The following is a 24,302-nucleotide window of genomic DNA, read 5'->3' as shown; positions in this document are numbered from 1 at the left end:
TAATAACGCCCTTGATGCTTCACTATAGGTGCCGATCATACCCTTGTGCGCGCCCCCAGGGGTGCCTCTCTAGCATGACTCTCTGCAAGTCACACACAGCTTGGCGGCACCACGTTCTGGGAGGTTCAGCGGCCGGGAGACCACCGGGATCTCTCTTTTTTAACATATTTGGTGGGACTCCAGTTACGAATACTGTTCCTACAACACAGTTGATTGGTAACTATATATTCTTGTTTTCTAACCATTGGGCATACACCTAGGTATAGAATTTAAATGTATTACTTATCCCATTACAGCAAACTATAAATCCTCTGAAGAAGATCCCGCATTAGGGATCGAAACGCGTCAGTTTCAACATATACAGATGTCCTTGATATGTACAACTGTAATTGCAATGTTGTGTTTGTAACTGTATGTATGTATTTTTATTCTTGTGACTGGAGACTCAAATCATTTGTTATTATCATGACTGTCCATTTATACACATTTAATAAACCTTTTAACATATAATTTTGTAATTGTTCGAATTTTCGCTGCTAAAAAACCCCACTGGGGAAAAATTTCCTTGCCTAAATATTTTATTTTGACCAAGTTGGCCCAAACAAACCATTTATTTCACTGACAGTTGCAGCAGCTGGGAGCATTGTATAAACTACAGTATATGTAGCCTCAGCTAATACAGTATACAGCGCCGTGTTCCAGTAACAGGACCTTCTTGTCCCATTCCTGTAACAAAATAGATTCAGGCTGATTGATGCTCAGCCATTCATAGGAAGCTTTGTATTCTACAAATTCAGCCCTCCCCCTCTCTGCCTCATCCAATAAGAGGAATCTTTGTATTTATTCATAGAATACAAAGCTTCCTCTGAATGGCTGAGAACTCATTTTGATTTTGTTGCAGGAGTGGGACAGGGAGGTTTTGTGCCACTGCTGAAACACGGCACTGTATATTGTATGTAGATAAGGCTACATCAAGTTTATACAGCGCTCCTGGCTGCTGTTACTTTTAGGCCCCATACACACGACCGAACATGTCCCCTGAAACTGGTCCGCAGACCAGTTTCAGCAGACATGTTCGGTCGTGTGTACGGCCGACCGGACAAATGTCCGGCGGATCGGACAGGTTTCCAGCGGACAAATGTTTCTTAGCCTGCTAAGAAACATGTCCGCTGGAAGCCTGTCCGTCGGACATGTTCGGTCGTCAGTACGACTTACCGTACACGTCCGCTCGGCCGAAAGCCCTTGCATGCGTCAAAGTGATTCGACACATGCGTGGAAGCATTGACCTTCCAGGGTCGCGCACGTCGCCGCGTCATCGTCGTGGCCACGTCGCGACACGTCACCGCGTTTGTTTTCCGCTGGGATTTTGGTCTGATGGTGTGTACAGCCATCAGACCAAAATCCGGCAGCAGACATGTCCGATGAAAACGGTCCGCGGACCGTTTTCATCGGACAGATCCGCTGGTGTGTACGGGGCCTCAAGGAAGTCCATTGTTTGTTTGAATCAGCTTGGCCCAAATTAACTTTTTAAAGGTAAATGAAAACTGGGGGACAGCTTTAAAAAACCCTATTTTTCTTTAATGTTGTAAACTTTTTGGAATGATGGTTCACTAGTACAGCTTTTATTGATATTGATAACCATATATTACTTATTAGAGTGTAAGTATAAATAGTCATATTAAGTGAAATCAGCAATCCAGGACTCTGGTCCTAAAATAAAAATAATAGATACCTTTCCAGGTTTGTTCACAAATTGAATCAGTAAACCAGGACTGCAGTGTACAAAAGACTTGAATTCTCACCTCCCTGTGAATTCACAAAGTTAGTCATATCGACATACTGAAGCAAGTTGGAACTCAATGCTTGGTAATAGTTATAGTTGTCTGTAACTTTACGAGTTCTTCACTGTATGACCTGTCCTGCTTCACATGGTCTTTCTACTAAATACTATGTATGATGATATAGGTTTATTCTAAAATGTGGATCAACATTAATATAATAGTAATTACAATCTATAAATTGCATTATTAGGCAGTCGCTAAAATTCTTTTTGCTAGTAACCTACCTATACTAATATGACATTTGATTGGTTGCTATAAAATACTGAAATTTGCACTCCATTTTGCCTTGTGTCCTGCTATATCATATAAAGGGGTGGTTTGCCAATAGCTTTGTGAAATTTGGCAAGTACTGGTTAACCTGTGATTTTCTAAATTGTGAACATACTTTGATTGTATGCCTTTTTTTTTGTAGCCTATTTTTCTAATCATCACTATTTTTACTGTGTTATGTGGAGTGCCATGAGAGCAGGCTCATGTAGACTTTTGGGCTAATTTAGTAGTTAAGAACTTGTGACTCCTCACACAATAAACGTTGTGAATATTTACTTCAAATATCCAATATTGTGCAGATAAAATAAGATATAAATTAACTTTTTAATTAATTGAATAAGTGAAGTAGATATTCACACAATTTATTGTGTGAAGATTCTCAACTCCTTTTGCAAATCAGCCGTATTGCCTGTTGTAACTGCCCATGGACCTCTTATCTGTCTGATGTGTCTGTTGCATCTCTGTTGGATTTTTTATTTATTTTTTCATTTTAATAATTACGTGAATTGTAAGCTGTAACGGTATGGCCCGTAGGACCCAGAGGCTCTTGAAGGATGTGGGGTACTCCTGTTTCAGCTTCACCAATGACTCTTGTGTCTAGGGTCATCCTATGTCCACTAGGGGCATAGGATGACTGAGAAATTATATATTGAATTACATGAGATGGGACAGTAATAATTCACAATGTATTGCAGGATATCTTGAAATATTACAGGTGGTTAATTCTGAACCCAACAGGTCAATAGGCTGTTAAGGGGGTAATTAAGTCTGCTACTGTCATATAAACTAGCCTTGATCTGGCTTCTAAAGACCTTTTCATTGTGTGATGCTAATTAACACTGTATTGTGTGAAAGTTCTATTGATGAAAATGTGGAGTGTGAATTAGCACAATCTAAAAGGTCAGATGTCTGACTTATGTTTACTAAAGGAATGTGTATTGAATAGCAGGTGACATAAGCTGGAGTCATAACGTCTGACTTGTCAGCTATAGTAATTAACTCATGTAGATCCGGTGCCAGAAAGTCTACCCAAGATAATGTGTATTGGAGGCTCGTTAGTACCCATTGTATGATGTTGTGTGTGGAGTGTGTCATTGTCCCTTTGATTACTGCAGCATGCTTTCTACTGTATAAAAACCTGAATTTACCATTAAAATGTCTATTCGTTTGGAACCAGAGAACAGAGCTGTGTGTCTCGTTTTCTGGGGGAAATCCAATGGGTCCTGTCTGCTGGATTGTGGAGTTTTCGGAAGCTGTCGTGGGTTGGTGTAATGGAATATCATAACGGCGTTAACCCCTGACCGTTACATAAGCATTAAAAAAAAACATACCAAAATGCAACTGAAGAAGCCCTAATTTCTCCCAAAAAAATGGAAATCCAAGTAAAAAAACATTTCCAATTTTTATTCTGTTATTGATGCAAATATTTTACATTCATAGACATGATAAATGGCAGCATTGATGTGGTAAACGGCTGCAATATTGTATATGCAATATAAGTTTTAGCTTCATTCATTCGCTTGCTCATACATCACTTGTGGCTTAGCAACAATAAAAATGGACCACAGTAATACAATAAAAGGTTCATCAACAATTAATGCCACTAGAAACACTGTAATTTCCTTGGCAAAATTTAGATATTACAACAATAGGTTGTCCTCGGCAGTAGACAAACGCTGAGGTAACATGCAACATTGAAAACAAAACAGATTCAAAAAATGCCAGCACTGAGGTAAAAAGGTCTATTTTCTTCACATCTCTGTCTCCCTGTAGCTGTCCTGCTGTTCTGAACTGCAGCTAGCCGGAAATGCTTGCTGGCAAATACAGCTCAAAACCATCTGGAGAGACATAAGTGGCCTACTCCTATATATAACATTAGTTCACATTAAGCTTTAGGGAGTCTATTCTGGTACAGTAAAGAGAAATGGTGAATACGATTGAAAAGTTTAAATCATTTTGTTCATAGCTAAAATTTCAGAATTCTGACTAATTTGTGCAAAACATTGTATTTTGTATGCATACTTATTGCAAACACCTTGAAGTTTCACACATACTATATACCAAAAAAGTGTGATATTAGCAGCTATGTCAACTATTGTAGGACACAAAGTTATATTTTATGATAGCTGCATAAAAGTTTTTATGTGAGTCAGAAATACAACTTGACATTAAAACGCAGTGATACATATTTCTTGTGAAATCGTTAGTGGTATAATTCCAATATACAGAGAAAACAATGATACATTAGTTGCAATTATTGTTCCCACAGTGATTAAAAATGAATGTACAAAGCAGTGTTTCTCACTATCAACGTTAATTACAAGTAAAAAAAAAATGTTATATAACAGCGGTATGTTTACATTGGGATATGATAGAGGTTAGTTTAGTGATTAAAGCAATGCCATGTTCAGTTTGAATACCCAATCATGGGCAAGGGAATTATAAGAAAAAACACAACAATATTTTGCCTTGAACATGCTTAAAGGGGAGTTCCACCCACAATTTCACTTTTTAAATATAAATACCCCTGTAATACACAAGCTTAATGTAGTCTAGTAAAGTTAGTCTGTAAACTAAGGTCCGTTTTGTTAGGTTGTTAGAGCATTAAGTTAGTTTATAATCTAGAAATAGACCGTGGCCATCTTAAGTGTGGGCATCATGAAGCCAGACTGTATGACTTCCTGGATTTCAGCCTTGCAGATCTCGCACATGCTCAGTGCTGCACAAGCGATGTAATAGATTTCAGTCAGGTTTCCATAACGGGAGTGTCAGAGGAAGTTGCCGCCTCTTCTCTATGCAAATAGGCTATTTGCAAGGACTACTGGGATGCATGATGCCTATCCCAGAAACCCTTGCGAATAGCCTTGTGACTTAATAGCCTAGGCTAATAAGTAGGAGGAAGTAATGAAGGGCTACAAAATAAAGGTATTTACAAGCAACAAACTAAATAAAAATTGTCCATTCTGAACACTATGAGATTAGGGCATGCAGCACAGACAAACATAAAAAAATGGGTGGAACTCCACTTTAAGTGATTAAAGTAAACATAGCATCACCCTAATAGGTAAACTAAGCGAACATGTCCTACTTTTTTCAAAAATCAACTCCACAGAGGCATATTGGTTCACTTTCCTAATGTAGAAGCTTGTTAAAGCAACTCCAAGCAAAAGGTTTTTATTTTTTTTTAGTTGCTGCAGCTAGTGTGTGAAATAAATAAGGAGCTTTGTCTTCAATACTTACCTCCTCTCTTGTGCTGTCCCCCACAGTGATTCCATTTCACCACTAGATGTCCTTAGACTTCCAGGCTGAATGACTCCCTACATTATTTAATCTGTAAGACTAAAGCCTCGTACACACGATAGGTTAACCAGAGGACAACGGTCTGAAGGACGGTTGTCATAGGTTAACCGATGAAGCTGACTGATGGTCCATCACGCCTACACACCATCGGTTAAATAACCGATCGTGTCAGAATGCGGTGACGTAAAACACAACAACGTGCAGAAAAAAAATAAGTTCAATGCTTCCAAGCATGCGTCGACTTGATTCTGAGCATGCATGGATTTTTAACCGATGGTCGTGCCTACTAACGATCGGTTTTGACCTATCGGTTAGGAATCCATCGGTTAATTTTAAAGCAAGTTGGCGTTTTTTTAACCTATGGTTAAATAACCTATGGGGCCCACACACGATCGGTTTTGACCGATGAAAACGGTCCTTCAGACCGTTGTCCTCTGGTTAACCTATCGTGTGTACGGGGCCTAAGGATATGCTCACAGAAATGATCCAGAAAGCAGTGATGGTGGCATCACATCATCACTGCTCTCTGAATCAAGGACCATCCACCCCCCAGGTCAGGATCCAAAAAGGAACAGGTTTCAACATATTACGTGATCAGCCTGAAGACTTTGGAAACAAATCAGTATAGCAGGGGAGGGGTGTTAAATCTAGAGCTAGGCTTTGGATAATAAAACATCCATAACTGCTTTGAAGGTTCTACACGCATCTTCTTTATCACTTGTGCCCTAATGCTTAATAAAGTCACTAAAGGGGTCTATTTTTACGTTTTTCCAAATCAGATTCATACAACTTTCACCAAAGAATCACACATTTTCCAATTTAATCCAATAAAACAGTGTGAATATTAAGTGAACGCTTCGAGAAAAATGTATTAATAAAACTGTAATGCGGTTGTGTTGGAATTTCCGACAACAAATGTTTGATGTGAGCTTGTTGTCGAAAAATCTGACCGTGTGCATGCCCCATCGGACATTTACTGTCGGAATTTCCGACAACAAATGTTTGAGAGCTGGTTCTCAATTTTTCTGACAACAAAAGTTCTTGTCGGAAATTCCGATCATCTGTAGCCAATTCCGACGCACAAAAATCCTACGCATGCTCGGAATCAAATCGCTTTGAACCATTGAACTTCATTTTTCTCGGCTCGTCGTAGTGTTTTACGTGACCGCGTTCTTGACGTTCGGAATTTCCGACAACATTTGTGTGACCATGTGTATGCAAGACAAGTTTGAGCGAACAATCCACCGGGAAAAACATCCACGGTTTTGATGTCGGAATGTCCGATTGTGTGTATGCGGCATAAGAGTTTACTGCAGATGCAGACCCACAATAAAGCTATCCAGAAGAAATAACAATGAATAAGATTATGTTTAACAATACATTAAAATACACTCTGTCTGTATGCACATTTTTTTACATTTATTATATATGATCACATATTATAAATAGAAATTGTCTGATCTGAAGCCTACAAATATGTGAACCACAAGTAGGCATTACAAGACAATAACTTATGACTTGTTCACAATATTGTGTTCTCTATGATGACAATGCAGGCTCACAGCAAGGATACTGGAAACAATTGTGTACTGTTTGCCCTGTTCACACCAAAATTCTGTGTTGAAATGGGGTGCAGTGTATTGCATAAAAATGCACAGATGCCCTGCACTGCACCTCAGCTCTCTAACTCATTTAGTTGTGTGGATTTGAGCTATTGGGCTTTGTAAACAACTGTTCTTTTTTCCCGCAGAGCAGCTAATAGACAGGTAAACAGGTAAAAAGCTATGCCATATTAAAGAAATATTCATAGGCAATATTTTACAGCTAGCTGACTAAAATAAGTATTTACATCTTCTTAGTTCCAGCCGTAATAAATAAAGCCAAATATAATATATATGTATATATATATATTGTATATACTACACTGTATATGTAGTATATTATGCCATTGTTTCTGTTTAAGTTGACAGGTACCTAACCTTTTGGCCGGCTTAAATTAAACAAAGCACTGTTGCTTACAAGATCTAGGATTCCTGAACTCTGTGCATATGGATCAAGTGAGAAATGAAAAGATCTTTGGTGCTTCCAGTGATATGTGCAACATACTGTACAGTGAATAACATTACAAAGACATTCACCATGGCTACTTGAAGTTTTAGTTATGACAATGTATTCTGGCTTTCTTGAGGTGTACTGTAACAGGTATTGGGCTAAAACCAAACCTGAACAGCAATGCATCAGCTACCTCACAGCTGAATGACTTAAACAGGAGAAACCTGCCCCCTCTTTTACCAATCAAGACAGCAGTGTTACATCTTTATATTAGAAACCATATCATATTTTCCAAATTGAGCATCATAAATAAGAAAAATATAAAATCTCAGTTTATAATATGTATTATGTGTAAATCAGAGGTCTAAAACTGGTGTCCCTTCAGCTGTTGCAAAACTACAAGTCCCATGAGACATTGCAGGGCTGACAGTTACAAGCATGACCCCCACAGGCAGAGGCATGATGGGATTTGTAGTTTCGCAACAGCTGGAGGGCCACCAGTTTGAGACCCCTGGTGTAAATGATCAAAAATGGACTAAAAGGGTTGTATTTTAGTTCTTTAGTTTGTTTTTACATTTCTGTGCCTTCTGCAGTTAATTCATGAAGCTGCACTGTCCCTAGATATGGTTAGCAAGGACTAGCTTAGAAAAATGTACCTGTAATACCTTAATTTAGGCTACACTCTAGGAAACTACCAGCTATTTCTTAAGGTTTCTGTAATATATTTTACTTCTATTATCAATTTGTTTTAATCAGGGCTTTTTTTCAGCAGGAACGTGGGGGAACGCAGTTCCGGCACCTCCAGCTCTGAATGTATGCAATGGCAAGTGGTGCTGGGGTGTACTGGATGGTCTATTAATGCTGGCTGCTGAGGGATCTATTGTTGCTGGAGGGGATCTATTTTTACAGGGGAGGTCAGTTGTCGCCGTAGGGGATCTATTGTTGTTGGGGGGTGGGCTACTGGGAGACAGTCGTTGCTGGGAGACAGCAACTGTTGAGGGAGGAGTATATTGTTGCTAGCTGTTCAAAGTCTATTGTTGCTGGGGGAGCTCCATTGTTGCTGGCTACAGGGGCTCTATTTTACTTCCTATCATATACAAATTGATACATGGTTCTGTATCCATTACTGAGAGGTGGGTAGGGGTGGAACCAAGGAATGGTGCTCAGAGGTGGGTAGGGAGTGGAACCAAGGAATGGTGCTCAGAGGTGGGTAGGGAGTGGAACCAAGGAATGGTGCTCAGAGGTGGGTAGGGAGTGGAACCAAGGAATAGTGCTCAGAGGTGGGTAGGGAGTGGAACCAAGAAATGGTGCTCAGAGGTGGCTAGGGAGTGGAACCAAGGAACGGTGCTCGGAGGTAGGTAGGGAGTGGAACCCAGGAATGGTGCTCAGAGGTGGGTAGGGGGTGGACACAACAGGTGACTCAGAAGTAGGGAGTTCCTGCACCTATTCTCTGAGAAAAAAGCCCTGGTTTTAATTGATTTATTATGACAGTAGTGGAGATGAATGGGGTTGGAGAAAAATCTGTCCTGGAAAGCCTGCCCTGAAATAGTAAAATTCTGAGACATGCAAGTCATCATATATCTCTGGATCCTATAATTTCCAAATTTCAGGCTTACCTACAGCAATGTGAATATTTAATTATACATTTTGTATGCACCATGAGTGTGCGCATTGTTTTCAATTTAAAAATATTCATCAGAATACATTGTTGCAAGACTTTCAACTGCATTTTATAGTGGGATTTGTTGTTGCTTGAAAAACTTTTAACTCTTTAGGGGTTTAATTACTAAAACAGAACAGGGTTTTACCTTGCACCTTACGGAATGATAGAAATGTTTTATGAAAAAAAAAAACTTCCATTATGTATTTATTTGTGTGTCATGACTAATAGTTTTGATTGGTTTTGACTTCTGCTCTCTACACCCTTCCAAAAGGACAGATCGTAGTAAAATAGATCTTCATTTGTCAGCAGCACAGAGGAGAGGGCAGATAGACTGCAATTACAGTATGTGAGGGCTGATTGGAGGAAAGGAACACCCCTCCACCATCCACACAGCATAAGAACTGTGTTGAGAATAGACAAGCTCCGTTCTGAGCTCTCCCCCGCTCCCTCCCAACACAAATCTATCTCATGTGTTGGGAAAACTTCTAAGAAGTGACTCATGCTGATAACAGATAAGCAAAGCACCAGAGAGAAATGACACTTAGAGCTTTGATGAGAGATAAGTAAGCACTGAAGATATATGTGCATTGCTCAAATTCCATGACTGAGGTTTACAACCACCTTAAGCTGGCCAAACACCACTAGATCTTCAAATGAACATCCATATGAAAATTCGAAGTACATGTAATGGCTATTCAAATGTAATGAAATGACCTCAAAATTTAATTTGCTTTTAATTTTCAATTTTGGAACAACTGAGCTATAAAAATTTGTCAGTTCAAGACAAATTTTCCATCCAAATCCTTTAAATTTTTTCCTCATTGCAGTTAACGAGCCAATGTAAATTTGACCACACTAATGATTAGAAAATCAAACAAATGTTTTTAAAAAGAAAATTCTCAAATTATATTTTCAAATGTATTTGTTTTTGTTGCAGGGATTGCTTTGTGTTGGAAGGATTGGAAGGAGTATACCGATAGGCTAATTTCCATAGGAGGTAAACGGATTGGTTCTGCGGGGGCAACTCTCTGTAACCAAACCCCGCTTACCATTCGTATCTCCCCAAGCCTATATACGTTTAGGAAAAAGCTCAAGACCTGGCTATTTTTCTAAGCATTCCAGACCGAGGTCAATCTTCCTCTGTTCATCCACCCGCTGCCTTCTAAATCTTTCTTTCCCTCTCCCTTCTCTCTTCTTCTTCTCTTTTTCTCTATCTCCTCCTCTGCCCTGCAGCAGTTGCGTTTATTTATGCTACCCTTGCCAGAACATCCGGGCAATCTGTCAAAGTGCTTTGGCACCACCGACTGGTGGTATATGTGCCCTTCACAAACAAATAGTAATAAATAAAAAATAAATAAAAGTATGGTCATGTCAGTAGAAGGTACGGTTAGGAGATTGTTCATACTGTAACTGTAAGGTGGTCCTTAGTAGGTAGTTCTGACACCCACTGAGTTCCCTACAAGAAGAATGACCCGGACTATACATTAGTGTGCAGAACACTGAAATACGAAGTTGAAACTCTATATGCAGTGTTTGGGAAAAAATTTTATTTTTTTCTCTAGGCAAAACCTAATCTTGCCAGTGTGTGTTGTTTTAAAGCTCTTGTTCCGGTGCATAATCTGTAACTATATGGACAAGTATATACTTGTCCATATAGAGGAAGATATTTATTTCACAGTAGTCACTGCAAGCAATTGGCAAATATATATTTGCCCATTGCTTGCAGTGACTACTGTGAAATAAATATCTTCCTCTGTATATAGCTTTATACTTAAAAAAAAAAATGGAATTATGTTAGAGAAAGCATTTTGTATGTAAAAAGGGAGTTGAGGATTTTTACTGGGTATATGTGTCTATTCACTTTAAAAGAGAAGTATTTTTTTTCCCAGAATCATACTTACCTTGGCGGATGCAGCCTTGGTCCGATGCTGCATCTGTCCCCTGCCACCTCTGCACTGAGAACCAAGCGATCTAACTTTGCCGAAGGACCCGTTCTCACAGCTCTCCAAGCTGAGAGCTGCTTACTATCAATCAGCAGCTCTCAACTCTGCCCCCCACGCTCACTGGAGCGCTGAGCTGTGGAAGCTGTGGCTCGCTGGGAGGCTGAGATGGGTAGCAGTCCAGGCACCTGGCAGATCCAGACTTTATTGTCAGGATTAGGGATGGTCTGAACACCCCTCGGTTCGGTTCGCACCAGAACATGAGAACAGGCAAAAAATTTGTGCAAACATGCGAACCCTAAAGTCTATGACAAACATGAAAAATCTAAATTGCTAATTTTAAAGGCTTATATGAAAGTTATTGCCATAAAACGTGTATGGGGACCTGGGTACTGTCCTAGGGGACACGTATCAACGCAAAAAATTGTTTTTAAAACAACAGTTTTTTCAGGAGCAGTGATTTTAATAATGCTTAAAGTGAAACAATAAAAAATTAAATATTCCTTTAAATATCATGCCTTGGGGGTCCCCTTAGTCTGCCTGTAAAGTGTCGCTTCAGTGTGATGTGTACAACAGTGCCACAGAAAAATTAAATTTATAAAGGAAACAATGTAATTTAAAATTGCTTGCCGCTGTAATGTAATTTGCAATGTAATGTAATTGCTGCCTCCAGCAATATAGATACGAATCAAGGAAAAACACAGTCCATACCAGGCCCTTCAGGTCTGGTATGGATTTTAAGGGAAACTCCATGCCAAAATAAAAAAAACAGCGTGGGGTCCCCCCCCAAAATCCATACCAGGCCCTTCGGGTCTGGTATGGATTTTAAGGGGAACTCCACACCAAAAAAAATCCATACCAAACTCTTAACTGAGCATGCAGCCTGGAGTACAGGATAAGGGAGGGACGAGTGAGAGCCCCCTCCACTCCTGAATAATACCAGGCCACATGCCCTCAACATGAACACCAGTTATGGTGCTCTTTTCTTCTCTCTACACTCACTCTAAAGCCTGGTACACACGATCGGATTTTCCACAGACAAAGCGTAGGACTTTTGTCCGAAGGGCGTTGGCCATGAACTTGTCTTGCATACAAACGGCAAAGAATTGTCGGCCAACAAACACAAAACTACATGGTTTTCAGCTCTTTTGCCGCACCCTTTGGTAAACTTCTGGTAATGTTGTGTTATGGTTAGCATTGCTTCTGAGTGTTTGTACTTTGGTTTTTTGTCCGAAGGACTTCTGTACACATGATGGGGTAATCCGACAACACACATTTGTTGTCAGAAAATTTTAAAGCATGCTATCCAACATTTGTTGGCGGAAAAAAAAAAGACAACAATTGTCCGATGGAGCATACAAACGGTCGAATTTTCCGACAACAGCCTGCCATTACACAATTCTGTCTGAAAATCTGATCGCGTGTACGTGCCTTTATTCACATACAATTCATGACTATTGGTCCTGCATTGTACTTGATGACATCAACGAGCAACTGCCAGCTGGGCTGTTTTAGAGAAGAGGCTTCCAGGGACCAGTCACACAGATGGAGAGAGTTTGCTAGAGTGAGGTATAAGGCAAGTATTATACCTTTTCCCTCTACCCCTACACCTAACTAGCAATAAATGCCCTTTGTTCAAGTTTTATGTATAAAGATTAGGGAAGGTTTAAAACCTCTGTCTGGTGACTTTATACTGCTTATGTAACATTAGGGAAGTTTCCATTTACATGTCCAAAAGGCATAATAGAAAGTTAGGAAAGGGGATATTTTCTGCTCTGACCTTGAAATAAACATAAACATAACAATTGGCAGCTGATCATTGCAAAGCCAGCCAGATGTTGGGAAAACCATCTCGATGTCTGTGAGGCAGCTTTCTCCTGCTTGGCACGATAAGCCTTTTTAAAATGGACCTATACTTTGCTCTTATTGGGCAAAGTAACAGGTTCTCTCTATTTTCCCACAAAATACTTTCTGCTCATGCCCCTACTTTGGTCCTCTGAATGTTCACCTGAAAAATCAAGGTGTGAGGGAGCATGTGCCCTGCTTGCCACAATGCAACACTTGTTGCCATTATGGCCAGGCTTGTCATAAGGTATGGAAAAATATACAAAACTTTTTGTTTGTTTCAGCACTGTTCAGCAAGTTAACACTTAAGATAGACATACACATATAGATTTTTCTCATTCTGGTTGAATCTAATAGATTCCTCCGTCCATGTTAAATAGCATGACTGGAAGAATCTATGCTGCTGGCTATTGTATTCAAGCAACTCAAATACCCACAGATGTTTAAATACCCGAAGAGTGATTGCATTTATTAGGATGCAGCCAATATTCAGCCAACAATTTTTCACCAAGTTTCTTCAGTTTTCCAACTATGTTTAGTTGGTACCGGCAGGACAAATTCAAGCCATGTATGGCCAGCCTCAAACTGAAATTTCCAATGGGTTTGTGGTAGATTTGTTTAATGAGGGAGCAGTTAGAAGGTCATTACATGTAATGTATGCCCAATACAGGAGAAAACCTTTACTTTGTGGTCCACTTTAAGTATAGAGGTCACACTGAACATATAAATAAATAATAATTTGATCATACTTATTTTTACATATGAAAATATGATAAAATACAACTTTGATCTAGCACTGTAATGAGCAGTGACCTATATTAAAATGAATTAATATATGATGGACAATTAAAACACTTTCTAAGGTTTTACTAAATGAATTAATAAGGTTGTAACAACCTAATTAAACTTAATAAGTATTATATACTGCATTGTTTGGATACAGATCCAGTCTAAATTCTAAACTATAAAGGGAATTCAAAGAACAGCAATATAAACTTTTAGTAATTGTAACTGTTTATAGAATAAGAAGTAAATTAAATGTATAATATATATATATATATATATTTAGGAAATTCTTTGACAATACATGTCTCTGCAAAACAATATAAATTATTATTAGTGGACAAACCTAGGCTTATACACATTTAAGTAATCATACATATACAGAGGTCCACTTACAGGATGATATTGTTTTAGTTCCAGGTTAAGATCCACGATGAGTGTCTGCTTAGATCGATGAAATTGAGATGCATTAGGTTTACCAAAACTGTTGACTATGAATAACAATAGTGTATTATATATTTCCTTAGATGTATGTTACAAGTTTGTGCTTATTTAAATATACTACACTGTTTTTACTTGATTTGCAATACAGTGAACAAACACAGAAAAGTTAAGAGCCCTCATAGAGATCAGTATTAGTGCAGGACACTTATTTGCTTTGTTATTTGTTAGAAATTGTCCTATTTTGTTGCGAATTTACAAGCCCTGTTTTGTCTTGCAAAAAATTTTGCCTACAGGGTGGATGAAGTCTGCTTGAAGTCCATTAACATGACTGAAGCATAGCTCACACTTGGGGGCGTACAAAGCACTGACTCAGACACAGGTGAACTAGGCACAGAACTGCCAGAAGCTACTGAATCCCGAAAAGGAGAAGGAGGTGTTAAAGCCGGTGAGTCCTCCAGTACTAGTTTGCTTGGAACAAGGTCCTCATCGGGAGTATCTGTGCTATCATACATATAATCCCGAATAAGGTTTAATTTTTCATTTTCTACCTCCTCTGTGGAGGAGTCTATACCTTCACTGAAAGCCGCCATCTGAAGTGGAAGCACTTTCTGAGTGGGATAGATGGAGTCAACTCCATTGTCTGGTCCTGGTATTGGTATAATTGAGTTAAAGTCTGAAATTCCAGTAGAGAATTTATTAATCACACCATGAAGTTGGTCAAGAATAGACTTTTGCAAAGGTAGGCTCTTGGAGACTTGATCTGACAGATATCTTGTCCCTTCCTCATATTCTTGAGAAGGTGGCGGTGTTGAGGTCAACCGCCTATGTATCACCATGGATGGGCTACAGGGAAGGTTGAACCTTGCTGGATCATTTTCATCTTCCTCCTCTACATTATACAATGTATTAGTGCTCATATCTGAAAAGGTGAGACTCTTGCTCTGCGCTTGGTAGCCTTTGGTTATAGGCTTGATTACAGCTGTTTGATTTGACGTTCCGGTCTCCTTGGTCTTCACATGCACTGATAGTCTTTGCCACATGGGTTGCCCCTTCTGTACTTGTCTTCCACCTGGTTCAGACCATGACACAGACTTTCCATTAGAACTATGAATAAAATAAAGATGGATGCATTTGAATAAATAGCATGCACATAATAACATCAAAACTTAAAAACAAAAGTAACAAAATATGTAAATGAATGGTCTGTTTGAAGGATTTATTGGGTTACTGTGGTTTTCTCTTCTTTTCTGCAATTTAAATCTGAAAAATGATAACCAAATTAGAGTGGTGCATTCCTGTTTCATCTAAACCTCAAATACTGTGGTAGTAAACAAAAAAAATTGTATTTTATATTTTGAAATGTATATTTTCAAAATAGATTAAAGAAGACCTTGTGACTAAAAGCAAGGTCTAGTTTTTTTGATTTGTATCCCGAGTGTCAAAATAATGCAATACATTGAAAAAAAAAGTATGGAAAAGGTTAATAAATAGGCTTACCTTACCCCTGGCTTTCATCCTGCAGAGGTTGAAGACCCTCTCCAGTGAGGTCCAGTGGAATGTTGGGCAGCCCAAATGTCACCAGATGACGGTCCAGCATGGTGCAGCAGCAATCTTTTTGCAAGATTTGGGTTACTCAGCATTCCCCAGGATCTTACCAGAAAGAGCATGATATCACGCGGGTAAGTAAATATAATTTTTTTCCTATAGTATGTATATTTAATAACCTTTTCACTACTTTTTATTTTTATTTGCATGGGTGGGGTAGCAAAGGAAATCACTTGAACTTGTATTTCTAGTGCAAGGTCTTTAAAACATATGCTGTCTTTCTTTTGTATGTCCCCTAATGCACCATTATTTTATTCTACGATCTTAAAATCGTAAACCTATACTGATATAGTGCTGCTATTATTGTGTTTGTGTTACTTAGCTTTAAGTATCAGATACTCTATAAAATTCCTGTGTGCTTAAAAAAAGTTTCCTCATCTTCTTTATTGTTACAGCCTTTTTTAGGTACTAATTGTGACTGAGCTTTAAGGATATACGTAACCTATTTATTACCATGTTGCATTTTGAGAACGGTACTTTAATGATGTATATGCAACATAACTTTCAGCAAAAACTTATAAAAAAAAATGAATTGCATTTAAGCATCTTGTACTGTATGTGTTGTTTTACACAAGAAGGAAGTGTCCTTGAAAAAAGAAGACTTTTATAATTATTGAAATATCAACAAGTAAAATTGTATAGATTTATTATTTTATTTAAACATTACTTGAAATTATTTCCTCTTTTCTATTTATTTCTGTTCCAGAATTAGATTTGTTTAATTGAATGATGGATGCCAATTTGCAAAATCCTTTGTATTGATTTACATGCAAGTACCATATTTGTAGCAGAAACTGGTGGAAGCAAAACAGAGATGCAGTAATGGATATCTAGCTCATCATAGCATAGCAAACAATGTGATTCTTAGCTTACACTCCATGCTCACTTCAATTGCCCGTAGCAGTAATGAAAACATGCAATAAATATATAAAAAAAAATTACAGAGGCAAACACAAGTCAGTACAAGTGAGGCATGCCATTTGTTAATCGTGAATCAACATACATTTAATGACATTTCATTGTTATTACTAAAGTAAAATCCCCTAGTCTAAGACAAATGATCAATTATGATAGTTTGCAAAATTCTAAAAATTCCATATGGATTAATTCAGGCTATATTTAAAAATCTGACTTTGATCCATAAAGCATAATGTAAACCCGTCTGCTTTATATTACAATTACATTTCTGTTTTATATGCAATGAAATCTGGTATTTAGCTGAAAACACACTGAAACGTATTTAGAAATCCCATATAAAATGCAAGAAAGCTGTTAAAATAATTATTTCTTGCTTTTTCAGACCTTTCCACAATTGTGCTGAAATTAGGATAAAATTCCCATTATCTTCCTTTCTGCTTAACAAGACAATAAGCAGGCAATAAAATAAAGAGTTTATTGGTCATACTGAATTCATAACAATGTAAAACCAGTTCTAAAGAGCAGCTGAGGATTGTATGTTGCCCTGATGAAGTCACGAGGTACGTGACGTAACGACGCAAGGATCACGTGACACTATAGCAGTTTCAGAGGAAACGTAAGATGGCACTGTGGACACCGCGTCTTGTTTAACTTTTTTGCACAGTAACATTTTATCTATGTACGAGTCCATTTTTAACTAGTTAATAAAGATACCCCCTTTTTTACTATATTTCACTATTGGAAGCTTCCGTTTTTTTTCTCTCTCCCTTTCCCCCCCCCTCCGCATATACGGTGCACTGAGAGGATAATATTGGGAAAGGATTGAGTCGTATAACCCTGAACACGCTTATGCCCACGCTACATGCAATACTTAGCAGCAAGGTGAGAGTTTTGGGAGACCGGTTATGGATATCCATTGCTATATGTTGATATACCACTAGAAATCCCAGGGAAGATTGTTACATTGTTTGACCACTTCATCCTCCTACAAAAGGACATAGGGGCAGATTCACATAGAATCCGCGTTGGCGTAGCCTAAGCCATTTACACTAAGACGCCACAACTTACTGGAGCAAGTGCCGTATTCGCAAAGCACTTGCTCCGTAATTTGCGGCGGCGTAGTGTAAATGGCCCGGCGTATGGCCGTGTAATTCGAAGGGGGCGGCTTGTATTTAAATTAAGCGCGCCCCCGCGCCGATCGAACTGCGCATGCACCGGCCGTAAAAATAGCCCAGTGCGCATGCTCCAGCTCACGACGGAAAACGTCAATGACGCCGACGTGAGCGTCATTGACGTAAAGTCGTATTCGCGAACGACTTAGTAAAACAACGTAAACGACGGAAAAAGACGACGCTGACCCGACGCTATACTTAACATGGCATACGGCGGACTGGCGTAAGGTTACCCCTCATATAGCAGGGGTAACCTTACGGAAACGACGTAAACGACGACGAGGCGGCGCAAAATCTTTCGGGAATGGGCGTATGAGGCTCATTTGCATAGTCAAATGAGAACTGAACGTAAACGCCACCTAGCGGCCAGCGGCCAATTACATCTAAGATCCGACGGTGTAAGTGACTTACACCTGTCGGATCTACGCCGTATCTATGCGTAAATGATTCTAGGAATCAGACGCATAGATACCCGGGGCCAAAAACAGAGATACGACGATGTATCTTGAGATACACCGTCGTATCTCTTCTGAGAATCTGGCCCATTATTCATATATATTAAGGACACTTTTTTATTTTTATTTTCCTTTTTAGGATATATTGCAGACTAATCATTTTCTTGTCACTATTTACATTTATTCTTTGTGGATACCTACCTTAGTCGTTTTTCAACTACAGTTTGGAGCGCTTATCACTTTTTATTACATTTATGTTGCCAGATTACAACTTCTTGTTAGAACATTGCCATTTCTTTATAAAAAATTAAGTGCAGAGTGCTCTGCCTGGGTACATCAGCTCTCATATGTCACAGTGTTTGGAAGCCCAGCTAAAGCCTGATTCATGATAGAGTGAAGGACAGTGATCCAGACTGCAGTCCTAATTTATCAATTAAGATATATATATATATTTAAAATTGTTAAAAATTAAGGGTGGGCAGGTGTTCATAGAGGTATCAAGAAAAGGACCTTGCTGGCTTTTTTTCCCCCTGCAGTTGAGCTTTAATTTTTAAGTGCAATAAACCGTAGCAGCCAGCCAGAATTTATATTGTATTGGTCTGACATTAACAAAGTTAACCACTTAAGGACTGCCGCACGACTATATACGTTGACAGAATGGCACGGCTTTAAGAGCCCACCCGTGGGTCGCAAACACGACGCGCAGTAAGAAACACACATGAGGTCACACTTAACCCCAACAGCGCCCCCTAGTGGTTAACCCATTCACTGCCATTGTCATTTTCACAGTAATCAGTGCATTTTTATAGCACTTTTCGCTGTGAAAATGACAATGATCCCAAAAATGTGTCAAAAGTGTCCGATGTGTCTGCCATAATGTCGCAGTCACAAAAAAAAATCACCGATCGCCGCCATTAGTAGTAAAAAAAATTATTAATAAAAATGCCATAAAATGATCCCCTATTTTGTACACGCTATAAACTTTGCGCAAACCAATAGATAAACGCTTATTGCTTTTTATTTTACCAAAAATAGGTAGAAAAATACGTATCGACCTAAAATGAGGACGACAATATGTTTTTTTATATCTTTTTTGGGGATATTTATTATAGCAAAAAGTAAAAAATATTAAATTTTTATCAAAATTTAGGCTCTATTTTGTTTATAGCGCAAAAAATAAAAACTGCAGAGGTAATCAAATACCACCAAAAGAAAGCTCTATTTGTGGGAAAAAAAGGACGCCAATTTTGTTTGGGAGCCACGTCGAACGACCGCGCAATTGTCAGTTAAAGCGACGCAGTGCCGAATCGCAAAAAGGGGCAAGGTCCTTAACCTGCATAATGGTCCGGGTCTTAACCGGTTAATTGTAGTTGGTTCAACAATTAAAGTGCACCTTTCATGAGAAAAGTATGGGGGGTTGCCATTTCCAGCATTTTTCTGAAAATGCTATGGCTTTATTGTGCTATAAGAAATGCAGGGCTATGCTTTCCTCATCAGTGGCTGTGTCCCACACGCTTACACTAATCATACACCTAAAAAATCCAAATAAAGGCATAGGCTGTAAACTGAGACTTGGGGCAAAGGTGACAGAAAGACCGTTATTTTAATATGAATCTGAAATCAACAGCAAGGGGGGCATCACCTCAAAGTATCAGGAGGAAGGTTCAAGCGTAATGTTGGAAAGTACTTTTTATGAAAAGAGTAGTAAATGCTTGGAACAGAGTTCCAACATAGGTAGGGAGTCAATAACATTAAGCAAATTTGAAGATGCTTGGTCTAAACATAGACATATCAATGGAAAATAAATGTCGAAAAGGGGACAGATTTGATGATCCACTTGCTCTGTTTTAACCATCAGTCTTCTGTGTTTCTATATATATATATATATATTATTATAGACATTAGGGCTCACATAAGGTTTGGGTCAAACCTGGTTCAGCTCAAATCCACAGGACACTGTCACATGATAGCAGGTTGTCAGCCCAATGCAGCGGGGGCATTAGACCCCTTTTACACTGGGGTGGTTTTCAGGCACTTTAGTGCTGGAAATAACCTCTGCTAAGTGCCTGAAAACTGCCTTCCATTCACTGCAATGTGACTTTCCACACTCGGGCGGTGCGCTTGAGTGATGTTATCAAAAGTCCTGCAAGCAATATCTTTGGGGTGGGTTGGGAGCACTGTATTTAGCGCTCCCAGAATGCCCTGTCCATTGCAAAGAATGGGTAGAGCTTCCAAAGTGCCTTAAAAGTGCTGCAAAACTTTTACCTTTTTTGTGGGTTAAAACCGCCTCGCTAGTGGCCGAAAGGCGCAGCTAAAACATTGCTAAAGTGCCGCTGAAACAAACGGTGCTTTAGCACTAATGGCGTGTGCTGTCAGAGTGAAACAACGGGACAGGGATGCTTGTGACATCATCGCTAATCACTAGTAGGCATATGCAGTAGCCATATGCAGGGAACTCTGGGGGGGATTTATTAAAACTGGAGCTCTCAGCATCTGGTGCAGCTGTGCATGGTAGCCAATCAGCTTCTAACTTCAGCTTATTCAAATACGTTTTGACAATAAAACCTGGAAACTGATTGGTTTCTATGCAAAGCTGCAATAGATTTTTTACACCCCAATTTTAGTAAATCTCCCACTAAGTTTTAAAAAAAACGTCAAAAAGGTGTGTAGCACAGTCGTCGCTCCACTAGTAATTTAAATTGAATATGCTGTTAAAATACATTTAGCTTTTTTTCTGGCATTTGTTATGATTATATTTAAAGCCCATTTGAATGTTTAATTTAATTCAGCTAAATGCATCAAAATAAAAGGTGTTAAAAGTCACAGTGTGGATCCGTCCATCTACGGTCCGACGGCTTAACACTGACAGACCAGGACTCAATCTGGCACTATGTTGGGGGTCCCTCCCGGGCTTAGCTTATCATACCCCTCAGTCCTTGCATTATCATGCAGTGTGCCACCAACGCGGATACCCTCCCTGGATGACACTATCCTGGTTTTTACCAGTAATTGGACCAGTCTATGTGCCCGTTCTTTGAACCCCCACATGGTTGTATCAGCCTACAGCCTCTGTCATGCCTATTTGCCATCTGATCCCCTACTTGTACCTCCACGCCAACTATCCCCTTGTCCGTCGCGGCGGGAGACCCTATGGCTGCCCGGCATCCGCTCACTTTTAATTGACTCATAGGATTGGCTGTCCTGATGAAGCGGTATATCAATGTCCGCGAAACTAGTCGACCGTGACCAATCATTTGATGTGTACAATTAATTGTTTGTTTTGCAATTTTATGGACAATAATGTTTTTTATATCAATAAACTTTTTATACTATTTTGTCAATCAGATTTTATAAGTACCGAAATAGTCCCCTCAAACCAATTCGAGTGGCGGCCTTGGGTCTAGCCTCAGCCACTATTCCCTTACCCCCACTCTCCCCCTTTTCGTGTTAAAAGTCTTATAATTTGTTTTCTTTAGAAAAACCTTCACATCTTTCATATAGTATATGGCCAGCCTTAGACATTAACATGTATTTCCAATTTTTTATCTAAATTGGTATAATACCCACTTTATAATTGTTACATGTCACCATTTGCATAGCATAACTTTAAAAAAATTGCAGCTTACTTTAGATGCTATTTTCTGGACCCCAGCAAACAAAGAGGGGACTGGCCAGCTCTGTTTGCCATAATTAACCTTTCAGGCTAATCTTGGGCTAGTAACTAGTTTTGAACACTGTCTAACATGGGGTTAAAAGTGTAGAGACCGGGCTTCTTTGTATGTTAATGAGGACAGACCTAGGACAGGCTTGTTAGATAATAGGTTTATGTGAAATCTCCATCAACTGATATAAATATTATAATTGGAAATATACTTTAGTTAGATAGAAATGTACAGTATTTAAACCATTAAGGTTGTTTCAGCATCAAACTAATCCTAGCTTCCATATTGGTGTTATTGTAAATAGTTTTACACTTCAAAGGTCTGGCCCTTTTGTTTTCCTTATCACTTCTCACATACGTTATAAACAGCAGAATTCTTTGAATCACCCAGTCAGGCTGTGCCAAATATATATTAATTAGGTACCTTGACCAATTAGGGTGCATTATTTTAGCCTCAGTACAGAAAGGAGGGGGTAATATAATGCTTTTTCATCAAGCTATGGGATCTCTTTTGTGCTGGGACACACAGAAATCACCATGCCCAGACCTGAAGTTAAGCAGTAAACTAACTCCATACTTGTACATTGTATTGTAAATATGGTGGTTGTGGGTAATTTGTAAATATTATATAAACCAGGGGAATTACATTGCACACTGTGTTGTAAACACTGTCTAGTGCGTAATTTGTATATATATCTATATCTATCTATATACAGATATATATTTATCGGCGTATATCGCACACTTTTTTGCCCTGAAATTCAGGGCAAAATCGTGGGTGCGCGATATACGCCGATACCCGCTTCCCGCACTGAGTTTGAACCACTGCGCCGGCATATCCCGAGCGCAGTACACTCAGGTATAGTCGGGCAGGCTTGGCTGCTCTCGCGGTCACGTCCTGGATGTATAGGACGCACAGGACGTGACCGCGAGAGGAGCCGAGCCTGCCCGACTATACCAGTGTACTGCGCTCGGTATATGCCGGCGCAGTGGTTCAAACTTGGCGCGGGAAGCAGAAGGACGCCGGACCCGACGAGGAGGACACCCCCGAAGCCGCAGACGGATGCCGGACCCGACGAGGCAGCCAATGGACGCCGCGCAAGACACCAAAACTGTAAGTACTAAAATGTTTTTTTTTTACAGGAATGCGGGTCCACTTTAGGGGTGCGCGCTATACGCCGGAGTGCGGAACACCCCGATAAATACGGTATATAGATATATAGATATATATATATCTATATATATATATATATATCCCTTACATGACTAAGCCTATTTCTGATATTTGGTGTTTACAAGTTAAAATCCATAATTATTGCTAGAAACTTACTTAGAACCCCCAAACATTATATATATTTTTTAGCAGAGAATCTAGAGAATAAAATTGTGATTGTTTCAATATTTTATGTCATACAGTATTTGTGCAGCGGTGTTTTGAATGCAACTTTTTGGCAAAAAGACACTTTCATGAATTAAAAAAAAACTAAACAGTAATGTTAGCCCAATTTTTTTGTATAATGTGAAAGATGATGTTACGCCAAGTAAATAGATACCAAACACGCTTTATAATTGCACGCACTTGTGGAATGGCCGCTTTTTTGTTTTACGGTTACCAGATTAGAGTTACAGAGGGCTAGGGCTATAATTATTGCTTTTGCTCTGGCGATCGCGGCGATACCTCACATGTGTGATTTGAACTCTGTTTACATATGCTGGCGTGACTTCCGTATGCGTTTTATTTTTATATTATTAAATTGTGTTTTTTTTTTTTAAAGTGATCACTTTTATTGCTGTCACAAGGGATGTAAACATCCCTTGTGATAGTAATAGATGGTGACAGGTACTCTTTATGGAGAGATTGGGGGTCTAAAAGACCCCCAATCCCTTCTTTGCACTTCATAGTATTCAGATTGTCAAAAACGGCGATTCTGAATACTGTGTACTTTTTTAAATCCGGCGCCATTGGCAGCCGAGTAAACCGGAAGTGGCATTGTGACGTCGCTTCCGTGTTTACAGTCAGGAGATTGGAACAAAGCCATTTACGGCTTCGTTCCAGTCTGTGGCTAGGTGCCGGAAGAGGTGCATCATGGATCGGGTCTCCCGGTGGGTCAGAGCAGCGGAGGCGGCGGGATATCCCCTCTTACTGCTCCGGGATGACAACCGAGCAGCTTTTAGCCTCATTGGTTGTTATCACCGGAAAGCCGATCGCCTGCTCTAAACAACGGTCCTGGGATGATGCTTGCAGCTGTGGGCATCATCCCGGTATAACCCCCGAAAGCCAAGGACCCATATCTGCGGCAAGGGGATATATATACGAATTACATATATATACATGTAACCCTATCAATAAATG

At 39.3% G+C, this 24,302-nt stretch overlaps 1 protein-coding gene and 1 long non-coding RNA gene across 2 annotated transcripts in view; both read right to left on the bottom strand.

Moving 5' to 3' along the window:
- Positions 1-3,494: 3,494 nt before the first annotated feature.
- LOC120935424 lies at positions 3,495-5,523 on the bottom strand. The gene is made up of 2 exons (XR_005748476.1): positions 5,138-5,523; positions 3,495-4,589 (listed from the first exon to the last, which is right to left on the bottom strand). It is a non-coding gene; the product is annotated as an uncharacterized LOC120935424 (long non-coding RNA).
- A 6,925-nt stretch (positions 5,524-12,448) lies between these two features.
- GRM1 (glutamate metabotropic receptor 1) overlaps positions 12,449-24,302 on the bottom strand; it is a 442,426-nt gene continuing 430,572 nt past the window's right edge. Inside the window, exon 8 of the mRNA XM_040350871.1 lies at positions 12,449-15,242. Coding sequence (XP_040206805.1) covers positions 14,426-15,242 — 817 coding nt within the window. The 3' untranslated portion in view covers positions 12,449-14,425. The remainder of the gene's footprint in view (positions 15,243-24,302) is intronic.

The sequence above is a fragment of the Rana temporaria genome, chromosome 4 (assembly GCF_905171775.1).
Source record: "Rana temporaria chromosome 4, aRanTem1.1, whole genome shotgun sequence".
NCBI lineage: Eukaryota > Metazoa > Chordata > Amphibia > Anura > Ranidae > Rana > Rana temporaria.
This window is presented reverse-complemented; position numbering and strand designations above follow the sequence as displayed.